Raw genomic sequence first — 12,922 nt, 5'->3', positions numbered from 1 at the left:
CTTGAGAGCACAGAAAAAAACCCAAACATTAAGCTACAGCTTGTACAAATTCTACTAGAAGAGAGAAAGGACACAACGGTGAGTAGACAATAAGTAAATTAACAATTTTCTAAGTCTGACCTTATTAAAATGCCGCACACGACAAAGTGGCTATGAGCTTAATTCACAAAGAGCTCAATGACAGTGAGATTTCCACAGAATTTAAATGAGAAAAGTGCTTAGGGCAAGCCCCTCCATACCTTCCCTCACATTTCCACATACTCTATTTGCCTTGTAAAGTCAGGGCATTTTGAAAACTTAGTTGGAGTGGTTTGTCTGATAAATTAATAACCACCAAGTCAGTATTTTTGCACTGCCTGCTTTGCAGCGCTTGTGACAAGTCTGCCTTGCCCATCCATTTTCAGGGACTACAGTCATCAGAGAGGGGAAATAAAGGTCACTGCAGAGTAAAGGCTGCCGAAGCCTTTTTCCTGTCTCTTCTTTTAAGAGGGATGAAGAGCAACAGAGACTCTTTTGTTAAAACACCAGTGATTTGCTTGTCTGCTTATGCTGCACGGGCAATATATTTGTCCTCTTACACGTATATATTTAATAAGTCCCCCAAAACAATCATCAGGCTGGAAGCTAAGAAGCACTGCCAACGGCTCTGATTTTTACAGATTTTTTTTTTTTATTTTATGCATGAACATTTTATATACTAAGCACTTAGAACTAAGGTCAGACAAAATTTTCTGAAATACAAATAAAAGGAGCAAGGTAATAAATTATTTTAACCCATTTCATTAAACCCCCCCAAAAAATGGTGTTTTGCATTTCCCCAAATGAAGTTCTGTGCTCCTTTGGAATTGCACATCATCTAGACTTTCAGTTATGAGACAGATACCAGCCTGGGATAGTAATAAGTCTCCTGGCTTAAAGGATGTGTTTAATGGAAAATTTAAAACCTTAGAAGTACTAATTTTAGACCACAAACATATGAAATGCTACAAACTCATGATAATATCGTATTAGTAACTGCAGTAGCACTAAGTTACTAGCAAAGTATCTTCTAACATTTTTTTTCCACTCACTAGATTTAATTCTTAGAAGGCCTATTAATCCTTGCTAGATAGCTTCTGAATTTGGCCTAATTACTGTCAAATTCTTGTCCTGAAGACATTTACCTGGTAAGTAAGAGTTGTCTATAATGCAGGAGCCTCTTTAGGTCATTAATATTAGTGTGGGTCTGTCTTCTGTTCTTTTTTAGTCTGCTTTTTTGGTCATTTTTTTTTTATTGACTGCTGACAAAATTTAAATCCAAGATACGGATGGACACAACAAACATTGCACCATAAGCACTTCTCTCATATTCCTGGAAAAATGGAATCACTGACAGAAGAGGGGAACTTCTGTGGGTTTTACAGTGTCCTGACCACAAAAAACCCCACAGCATGTATTTTTCAAACAACATTGCATAAAATAGCAACTCTGCATGTTTCAAGTATACAGCATTTACCATTGCTCTATTTGTAACAGCAAAGATAGCATTGCTCAAGGAAATGTTTCCTGCATCCAACACAATTTAGCTACTGAGATCGAGTTAAAGGACTAAACAGGCATACAGAGTGCTGCCCTGCCTGAGACCGGACAGTGACCCTTGACGTTCAGCTATCATGTGGCGTGACACTCCATGCAACAGGACATTTTATTTTATGGAGAGCAACATCTGTTAAAAGAAAAACTTCAAACAATAAACCCACACAGGAACAGACGTGACAGCCTGCTGTTTCTGAAACTGCTTCAAATCCTAGCCATGTGAAAACCAAACAAGGAACACATCAGCGCATGACAGTCCTGTCACACTCCAGAACCTGTGTTACCCTGTTGGTCACACTCTTCATCTGTAGACAAGCAGTGGCTGTAACGGCTAAGAACAGATCACAGAAGATCTGAGAGGGAAAGTTCTGCAATAAATCAGGAGGAAGACAGAGAACAAAGCAAAATATTATGGTGAATAAAAATGGGAAGCAGGCTGCCCTGCTAACGTTTTACCCTTAAACAGGTTTTTCTTTATATACTTCATACAAATTCTTTTATTTTTTTTTTAATGTGAATTTGTGAGATCTTCCCCAAATGTTGCTCATTTGGTTCTTTTCTTTTCTTTTTTCTTTTTTTTTTTTTTTTCTGTGCTTCTGAAGTCCGTTAATATTCAGACTGGGTTTTGAGGTCAGAGTTTCAAGTCTGAGAAAAGACCAGCTGTTCAGCAGCATAAAGTGTCCTTCTTTATTGAGACATTTAACTTGCATTCCTAGGATAATCCACCACCACAGTAATGGCATCTTTCCTATCAGACACATAGTAACCATCCAAGAATTTCATCTCTTCTTTAAATACCAACATCAATGCCTAAAAATAGCATTTATCAATCACTACTTAGCCTATCAGGACAGAAAGACTTTTTTTTTTTTTTTGCAGTCTGAAGAATTCTTGATTCCTAGTTAGGAATTTTTGTTCATGGGCTTTTTTTTTTTGCTTTTTCTTTTCTTTTCTTTTTTTTTTTTTTTTAAGAAAATTGAATAGCTGTGTATGAGATACACCACAGGCACACAGAACATGATTTGTCCTATTTCTTCCAAAAGTATCTCACAAGCCACAGCAGGACAACAAATACCAGACAATTCATGAAGACATCTATCCAGCCAGTTAGGCCAGAAAACAAATGCTTTTTATTAGTATGAATTATTTGAGTGTTGATACAAAATGAATCCAACTTCAGATTTGGCCAGGATACAACCCCATTTTGCACGATCACAGCTATGAACAGGCTGGTTGTTCCACATCTGGGAAGCAAGGCTACTCCAGACATCTAGTGCAACTTAAGTATCTTGCTGGTGTACCACCTTCTTACTAATCAAGGAACAGGTCCAGGCTAATTAACCTGTCAGCACTTCCTACAGCCCTTTTTTTTTTTTTTTCCCTTTATAGCACCTGACTTCTTTTAAAATGGCCCTGCCGTTGCTCTGCCACCTGTGGGGTACAACACAGGACCGTTTTCCCTGCTGCAAGCACCAGCTGATACTCAGCATGTTGACCAGCAGCTGCTTGGGATCACCGTGACCCTGCTGTCCAAACCCTACAGGGACGGGTACAACCACACTGCTTCTGCGATCGAAGAGGTTTGGAGTTAAAAGCCCTCTCTCATCCTACGACCCACAGTGCATCACAACTGTTAAAGTCTTTCCCTCTCCTTGTCCACTCGCGTCTTTCCAGAAGTAGATCCAAATCCTGAAGGCTTACTCCGAAGCTTTAAGATTTGGCCAAAAACTTTGGCTGTTTATGAAAACAAGTGGTTCACATACCCTTACAAGCCACCACGTTCAATGACAATACATTTAGACTATGAAATTTTGTTTGAAGAATTAAAGGATAACCATTTGGTTTCAGATTCTGAAAACTGCTTCTCTCTGGAGCAGGAGCTTTACAAGGTCAGAATTTCATAAATTTCAGAAGAAAACAAAACATGCAGAGACCCTTCAAAAAATAGCAGAATGTGCAATATTGTTTTACCACAATTTTTAAGCAGCTGGTTAAAATCAACTCTAAAACCCCCCACCCATAAAAATAAACAGCCAAAAAATCCCTTAACACCTATTTCCTGAGCAGAAAAACTTCCTTCTCACCTGGGCGAGTTGATTTAATTATGTCAAATTATTTGAACAAAATTCTACTCTTGGAGCCGTTCTCTTAGAACTTTTCATTCACACCATTTTTCAGGCTGTCTTGATTTAATACAGTGAGGTCTGGATCCAAAGATTACTCAAGTCACCCACTCTTTCCACTGTCCTTATAGAACTCTAAGCTATGCCTCAGTATATGTTTGGTTTCAAACCTTGGCAATCCTAATGTAATGGGAGGAGAATTTAAAAAAAAGAAAAGAAAGAAAAAAAGAGAGGTGTATGTTTAATCCAGTGTTTCATTCGCTGTTTTTTAGTCTGCCATAAAGAAAACCACAGTACTTAATTATGGTTAAAAAAAAAAAAGGAAAAGAAAAAAGAAAACCTGGAACATTTTAGCGGATCTAGATCTGTTATTTAGTTTTTCTTTAATATATATAAAGCCCCCCTGAGTCATCTAAATACATTTTACAGTAAGAGAACTGAGATCCAGTACTTTGGTACTATATTTGAAATGAAACGTAGTATCTACATTAAAGAAGAGGAGGAACAGCCCAATAATTTGCTGGATTAGCACAGTCTCCTCCCTAATTTGCAAAATATTGCATGACTATCTTGTGACAACATGACTTCTTACAGTCTAAACTCGTCATCAAGGTCTTAAATGTTGAAACATGTTACTAATTTATTTAAACACTGGGGACTGGGTATGTAGTAAAAAGTTTCCTAAATAAAATTTCTAATGTTTAAATACAAACAAAGTATTTTACATTTAGGACTATTGGTCTAGTTTGAAACTCACTTAAGTCAGTAGTTCTAAAACAGTGTGGTAAAAAAAGATTCCACTGTCATGCTATTTACATCTCAAGTTTTATATGCAGTCAACATTACTAGCTTTTTTCTCCCTTTTACATTTAAGTACGCAAGTAATTACTTGATAATTCTCAGATGCATATCAAAACTACTGTAATCTATTGTTTGGGTACCTGTCATGTCGTATGATAGGTGTAGGCAGGACACAGGTGAGAAGCCATCCAAACTCAGCCAGCGTGTGCAATAAAGGTCCATAATCTGTTTTAATTTCACACCCCTACATTAATAATTATAAAAAGTAGTAAAGAGACTCTGTACAGGTTTTATTTGCATTTCTACACAAATTACAATGACTCTCCTCATTTATAACTAAATAATCCTTTGAGATGACATCAAACTCTATTGTTTGGTAAAGATTCACCATTTCAAACTGAAAACAATTTGAAAAGTTCAAGAGCACAAAAGACTAGGAGCACAGACAGAACAGACTAACTTTAGGTATGAGCCCTGATTCAGCAAGACATTCAAAGCACATCTCACTCGTTACACTTGTCATGTTGCTAAACAAAAACCTAAAACTTTTTGAACACCGTAAAAGGTGTCTCAATTGAACTATTTAGGTTTTTGATTCACACCTGAATAAAAAAGCATCTCACCTAGCTATACACTTAAGTTTTTGGGGTTTGGTCATTCAATTGTTCTGGTTTTGGTTGGTTTTGGGGGTTTTTTGGGGCGTTTTTTTTGTTTGGTTTTTTTTTTTTTAATATAAGAGGTTTTAGTTTTACACTGTTTCTTTTCACTATTGGTAAATGTACTTACCACTGAATATTTCCAAAGTCAGTCCTTAGCATCCTCCAACAACAATTACTTTCAGATATTACGAATTCATACCAATAATCTTGTAATTTTACTGCAGTACCATGCTAAGATAGTACATGTAAATTTATTAGGAAAAATTAAGTCTTCCGTATTTAGCAATAAAAATTTTACTAAGAGTACACATCTGAAAACCATACTCGATTCATTATCAATTTTTTTCTTGTTCTGTTGCTAGATTTTGCTATTTTCTTTCCCCTTTTCCTTAAAAATTCTTCAGCACTTTGTCAGTAGAGCTGCACTTGCTGAAATTTTGTCTAAATTGATCTGAAGCACATATATTTTTAAAAACATTTTTCTCTCTGGTGGTTGTGTTTGTTGATATGAACATTTGTAAACATCAGGGCAGAATCCCTGTGGCATATTTCTTTTATGCACATTGACTAAAGGCCACAGGCCTAACTTAGTTTTTATCAGTCAAGACTTTAGTTAAGCTTATGCAGAAGGCTTCAAGGAACCATCCTAACTGTTTATCAAGCACTGCTACAAGCATACTAAGGAAAAAAAAACCAAAGAAAAGTGTACATAGGAAATAGCATTGCTAAATAATCACCAATTTACCTCAATGACTGTCCATTGTTCAACAACTATGGCATCATTTCCTTTCCTGTTAGAACCTGGAACCCCAGCACCTTCTTCTTCATAGATAAATAATCCTTCTAAAGATTTGGGCAAATAGTCCCCTGTGAACATAAAGATAAATATAAACTCAAACACAAAATTTTAGGTTGATATTTTACCGAGATGTACACATGGGATGCTTTTTTCTCATTAACACTACTCTAAGACAAAATGAGCTGAGACAGCAAATAACTCAATTTTCTGGTTATTTCTGCATCTAGTTACAACTGGATGAAGTATGCAAGTCAACTTACTATGCAAACCCCTCTTTTCCATACAAATTGAACTATCAACCCTTTCATTTTCTCAAAATCATTAGCCGCTTCCATGCTTGTATCTGCATTCCGATTTCCTGTATTCAGCACAGCCCCTGTAGCAGATGGGCACAAACCCTCCTCACTCCACCTCCACACTGTACTCCTGACAATAAGCGTGGCTTTTGGTGTGGCGGGAGAGAACATAAAGTTAAATGAAGCACGAAGTGCAAAGCCTAGCTACTGTTACTTAAATAAATACATAAAGGGCCACAGGAAAAGCCTGAAACAGAAGTAATTATAGGAAGATTCCTGATGGGAAGGAAGTTTCAGAGCACAACTCCCTGACTCACTCGTTGAAGCCCGACGGTATCCGGTTGGCCCACACTAAAGCTGTGCATCAAATGTTGGTTCATTTGCCAGTTTTGCTTCTCTTAAGAGTCATTGGGAAGCCTTTTGTGCAGATGTACCTCGGCAGCTGACCACCTCAAACTAAATTTGAACTGTGAAACTACGTAAACCTCAGAACATCAGATTTAAATCCTCTCCAATATTGCACAGAGATGGTTATTTTTGCCACAGCTTCAAGGAAGGCAGATAAACTTAAAGAAAAAAAAACACACTTAGCAAACAAAGGAAACTCAGGGAACACAACTGGTCTGGTTTTAAAAAATGACGGGATTGGCACTGAAGTTGTGCTACATAAACCAGGAATTCCCACTTCTTTGAGCATGCTTGTTCATGCACCATAAAATACCAACTTTTTATTCATACTATCTTTTACTCTATTGCACGTAGCAGATTTATGTAGTTTGAGTTATAATTATTTAGATACTTGCAAGTATATATATCTCTTCCACACATCTGCAGAGATATCAGACACGTTCTTTTTAACTACACATAAATACAATATGATTGTACATAGAACCAAATATATGGCTTAAGGCACAAACATATGACTATCTGCACAGCTCCTGATGATTAATAAATATCTAATCTTATAAAATCATGGACTTTGACCTGTTCTCAGTGTTCAGGCAAGACACTTAAAATGGACAGGCCACCTACCACATTAGAGTATTTATTTTTCTATCCTTTTTCAAACATGATAGAAGAACTCTAAATTTTGAACAGTTATCGACTCAAGAGACCTCCAATCAACAGTATTTTGATAATTCATAGTGTACCATGCCAAAAATCACCTCTATTGAAAAAGAAACATGTGGCTAACCAGCTCACATGCCTGTTCTATCAATTAGAAAAGTTTATCTTTGTTAATAGCAGTAATCAAACACAGACCAAAACAAACAAAACAAAAAAACAAAACCACCAAACAAAAACGACCCCACACCAACCATCCAACCAAAAAAAAAGCAAAAACCCCAAAACCAAGCAGGGGGAAAAATAACCCCTCAAATAAACAAAAAAAGCCCACCAAAACTGCTGCACGACAGGTAGCACAAATCAGAAAAAGCAAAACAGCAAAAACATTGCCAAAGCGCTTCTTGTAATCTCATGTACTTCTGTGGTCATGAGAGCTTCCAAGGCAGCTACAAATAGAGGAAACACTACAACGATCCAAATGGCTGCTTAAAGAGAACTTTCCTGGGCTGATTTTATGACTGCATCCTCTTTCGCCAGAAGAACACAGAAGTTGGTAATTATTAGGAATTGACAATTATTTTTTTTTTTTTTCATTTTATGTTACCACTTCCTCCTACCTTAAACTGGGCATTGTATTGTGATCCCGGTGGCAACAGAATTCTGCAGGCTCTGCAGAACATCTGTAGAGTCCAAACCAGAGGTGGATTTCTGCAGCTGCCTGACTTGTATCCAGTAGTTTTATTTTTATTAAAGCAACAGCTAAAATTTGCTCATTTCACTAAAGGTATATAGAAGGACAACTACTCCTAAAGACACCTCACAGTCTAAAAGCATACAATCAAAAGTGAGGAAGATGACAATTACATGCACATGCAGACATAGAGAAGTAATTTTAGGAACAAGCGCAAGTGCTTAAATACTTTTTCTCCCCAAAAAAGCACTTTATATTTCCCTCTGTTGGATGCTAAACTTCTGTTTGTTATGAAGCTCTTCAGTGTTCACCTCAGGAACATTTTAGCTTAAGAACTCAGTAGCTAAATTGATTTCTTACTGTGGTTACAGACACTTGATCAGCTAGAATTCCATCCACCTAGTGAGCTGTGCCTTTGAACATACCCTGTTTAATTCAGCAGCGTCCCACCCGTAAGTCTAATGGAAACACACATACCAGCCAAACGGGGCTGAAGCAGAAGCACCAACCGCTGCCAAGAGGCAGCACGAAATCCCTAAGTCAGTCACAACCTGGGTATTAAAAAGACGGGATAGTTATTCACATAGAGGAGAGCAGACCACTACAGGGGAATGGGAATACTGTAAAGCTATTGTTGGACAACAGCTGCAAAGATTAATTTCAACAGCTGCCAAAAACACCCTCAGTGAATCGTAACGGATCTCCAGAGAGTTATTTTCCAGCTCTAAAAAAATCTGTATTGAAAACTAGGAGTCTGATTTCTCACCTCTCCTCCCCCGAAGGAAACTTTGTTCTTCCACTGACTTCAATAGAAAGGAATTATAATTTAAAAGCAAAAAAGATGACCAAAACAAACTGCTCCATTACTGTTTATGTGCACAAAATATGCAGTTTGTGCACAAAATATGCAGTTTGAGAGGGGCTAACTGCCAAATTCACTATGTTTACCTCAGACTGATGCTGATGCGCTTGTGTTCCTCTGACAATCACCGACTTGACTATTGCAGAGCTACAGAAACAGCGATTCACACTCAGAACTGAACTACATAGAATAATGAATACTGAAGAGTTCTTATTCTAAGGGTTTGATTTTTGAAGAACCTGCATCATCTAACATCCAAAGATTTTGGTTTAGACTTTTTTTTTATTTAAGCCCTTTACTAATCCAAGCCTTGCAAAGGGGATGCTGAATGCATGTTAATTTAAATCAGAATACCAGAAAAAAAGCATTAAATAAGACACACAATAAATATAAAACCTACTCAAACCCCCAATAATTCTGCCCTTGTGTAATTCACTTAAGCAGCAGACGTGAAATGACTTATGAAATCCACTTTAAGTAAACTACTGCACTCTATAATCAGCCTTAGTACTGTAAAAATTAAGGTCTCTGAAACCTTTTTCAACTAACTTTCTACAAGACTTCTCTCCACTACAACCCTGTGTTTTGTTTGCTTTCACTGAACTGCCAGAGACAATTCTAAAGGAACACCAACTTAGAACAAGCAAGACATGAATGCATCCAAGCACAAAGTATCACATCAGCGAAGTATGAATTTCAAGTTTGCTATCAAACACCACTTACTATAATAATTCCTAAAATTTGAAACTATTAACTATATCGGACTCTCGGTGTGTTCCCCCGACACTAGAGTACTACCATATTCTTTGCATTACTGTCAAATAACTGCACAACAGTAGCTACATAGTATTTTTTGCAACACTTCTGATTTTCTGGCTTTCAGGCAAAATCAGTTCAAATGCAAATGAATCTCTTAATTACGCATTTTACCAGCGACGGAGATTCCAAGTTCAAAATACTTCAGTCAATAAAGAGCTGCTCCTGCTGTCAGCAGTTGTACAGCTCTGCCTCGCAGCTTCGCCGAAGCGCAGGCTTTGGGCTCAGTGGGGTGGGCAGCAATGGGCCCGGGCTAGGAGCAGCACTGCTGACAACTGGCTTGTGTCCCCTCATCAGGAGGGTGAAGGCTAGGAACTCTGAGAGAACTAGTAAGATCTCTCCAGAACAAAAACTGAGAATGAACTGAAACTGGCAGAACGAAGAAGAAAATTTGGAAATCGTGTGGCCTGAAGCTCTACCACCGTTAACAATGTGAGTATTCACTGAGCTGGCAGATGCCTGCAGAAGAGCATGGGAAGCAGGAGGGACCAGGGAAGACCCCTCTTCCAGCTGTGTGAAAAGGTCCCGGAGGATCTGCCTACACCTGAAGGCAAGAACAAAAACAGATTTCTCTGTTCTGCCTATGTCCACATCTGACCAGAACAACCTGCAGAAACATCCTGAAACTTCAGGATCAACAGCTGAATTTTAGTGCAATTTGGCATTCTGGAAAGAATTTTTAAGCCCAGGGAAGAGCCAGAGAAAGCAGGAAGCTTGGAAAGTCTGACTTGTGCTTACTTTACCATTAAACCTAACAACTCAAGGTGTTCTTTCATCTCATTAGAAATATTCAACAGAGTGCAGCACAGCATCTACAGGGAGCAGCAGAACATGACCATCAGGGGACCATGTATCTAATGACTTTTTTCCGTCATTATCTTTTCCTTTAACAAAAACAAACCAAAGAAAAACAAACTAACACAAAAGGGTTATTTCATCGTAACACTACACTACCTTCCTGCTTTGGGAATCCTCAATTCGATGAAACAACGCAGAAATTTCAATTATCCAGAGCTGTAACTTCCCAGAAAACAAGTTATTCCATTTCAAGGTATCAGTTTCTATGAATTTACAAGGACTACCCAAATGTGTTTACACGTTGCCCTTCACACCAAGGAGCCAAACATGAGCTATTTCTTGCCAATTATGTAATTCACTATAAACAAGTAAAAACATGACACTCCAGGACAGTACTCACCTTTAGAAGTTTCCCAGTGTACAAAAGACTCAATTAAGGACAATCCTTGTTTGTAGTAAAATGTGGTTAATTCTAGCCAGTCTGCTTCCAGTGTACTAATAACTGGCCCCTTTCTTGTTACTTTCACAGACAAAACACCTTCATGATAGTTCCAGCAGGTAGAATCATCATCAAAAACATTGAAGACTGTATACAGCTTGTCTAAGGAAAGAAAAAGGAAGAAGAATGAACCTCTGGAAGACAGTGCACCAAAATAAAAATATTACTAATCTCTTACTTCAACACGGTTTTCTAATTCTAAAAAATTTTTAAGGATTGTTTCCTGATGTGACTGTATCAGCTGGAGCCCTAAACACATTCAGGTCAAGGTGTGAGGTGGGTATGCTCTGGGATATGAGAAAAATTTGAACATATTACAGTCAGGTTGTCACTGGACCTTTTAGGTAGGTGGCTTTGCATACAGAAAATACACTAGAGCTAAGAAAAACCCAGCAGAAACAGGCTTAATTTCTGCTACTCATGGAACTTCTGACTACAAATATCTGGGATTACCACAGCTGAAGATGAAAGATATTTTTCTAAATTGTTAAATATTAGGAATGCCTAGTACGGTATTGATTTTACCCATTATTTTCTGATGATTACTTAAGTACTGGTGTAATTAGTGGGGTTTCCCACACAGTAACTAATGAATATGCAAGTTACACGTATGACATCTGCATATCCTCAAATGTTTTTTGTATCTAGGCGTTAATACAGTGCTGTTACAAAAACAGTCATTAACAGGCATTCATCAGAAATTAAAAATCACAAATACACAGCATTTTATGAAGCTACTGGTGAGAAGTTGTGAAGTCCTAGCTATACAAAAATATTGTACAAATACAGTCACGTGTATGTTATTACTGTGGAAAAGTAACACAAAGCAGTTGCCAAAAAATGCTCTCAGATTGTCTAATACTTCAACATCTGAGCAGCCTAAACCAACAAAAACCAACCTCTAGAAAGCTGAAGTAATCACATTGTCAAAACAAAGGATCTTGGTTTAGATGACCCCACTTAAGATTCTAGCTCTCTAAGCTCCAGAAACAGAGCAAGATTTAAATTTCCCAAGTAGGATGTGGACTGTAAGTGGTCTGAATCAATCTCTGGGATTGTTTTGAGAGGTGTTACCACACCCACTGCAAGTGACATCAGGTGCCTAGAATAAGGTAAATTCAGGACAAAACTTTGAACTCTGTCACTAAGAAATGACTCGCCCCTTTCTATACAGTTTTACTTTTATCACCTCCACAGGTGGTTGTATTAGCATAAACGTGTTTATCCTGATAAACCTTCATTTCCTTTCCCATATAGTAAAGTGAGATCACTTTTATATTTGTTCTTCAGAAAAAAAATAATTTGCTGCTGCAATTATTCAATTGCTCATGTGTATCAGAAATTTGCCTCTGCAAGTGGTGTATTTTATAAACAATCAAAATTCACAGGTTATGATCCCCAAAATCTAGAACTCTGACACAGTTTTGCATCCTTTGACCAGACCCAAATAGAAATGGCATATTGAAGTGGCATACCTACATGCACCTAAGGCATTTGAAAACTCCATCAGTATTTTTTAAAATGATGGTTACATACAACACTTATAAAGAAAGGTGGTTAAGTTCTCAGAAGTTTTGTTGTATGAACTCAAATAACTTTACTATCTGACCAGTACAGAGAAGCCTGGCATATCCTTGCCAAAGCTTTTTGAAGAATTTCCCAAGAACACTGCATGTAGAGGATACACTGGTTACTAACTGACCTGGTCACACCAGTCTGCATGAACAAAGCTCCATAACAGAACCAAGTGTCTTCCACTTTTTACTTACAAGATTTCTATTCTGCTACAAATAGCAAACCCACTATTTCAAGCTGTAAGGAAAGAGTTAAGCTTTAACAGATGATGCTATAAAGAGTTACTTGTACTAGAACTGCTTTAATTCAAGTGTTGAAAGTAAGAGGGACATTAATTATCTCACTGCTTAGAGTCATTAT

The 12,922-nt window shown here is 37.5% G+C and overlaps 1 protein-coding gene across 2 annotated transcripts in view; it reads right to left on the bottom strand.

The window, feature by feature from the left end:
* The window catches only part of RFTN2 (raftlin family member 2), a 37,358-nt gene that overhangs the window by 12,272 nt on the left and 12,164 nt on the right, over positions 1–12,922 (bottom strand). For both annotated transcript variants that reach the window (XM_005440476.4, XM_027807100.2), the window contains exons 6-8: positions 10,889–11,089; positions 5,904–6,025; positions 4,640–4,743 (exon numbers count right to left, since the gene is read on the bottom strand). In XM_005440476.4, the coding sequence (XP_005440533.1) occupies positions 4,640–4,743; positions 5,904–6,025; positions 10,889–11,089 (427 nt within the window). The remainder of the gene's footprint in view (positions 1–4,639; positions 4,744–5,903; positions 6,026–10,888; positions 11,090–12,922) is intronic.

Source organism: Falco cherrug, chromosome 8 (genome assembly GCF_023634085.1).
Source record: "Falco cherrug isolate bFalChe1 chromosome 8, bFalChe1.pri, whole genome shotgun sequence".
Taxonomy (NCBI): domain Eukaryota; kingdom Metazoa; phylum Chordata; class Aves; order Falconiformes; family Falconidae; genus Falco; species Falco cherrug.
This window is presented reverse-complemented; position numbering and strand designations above follow the sequence as displayed.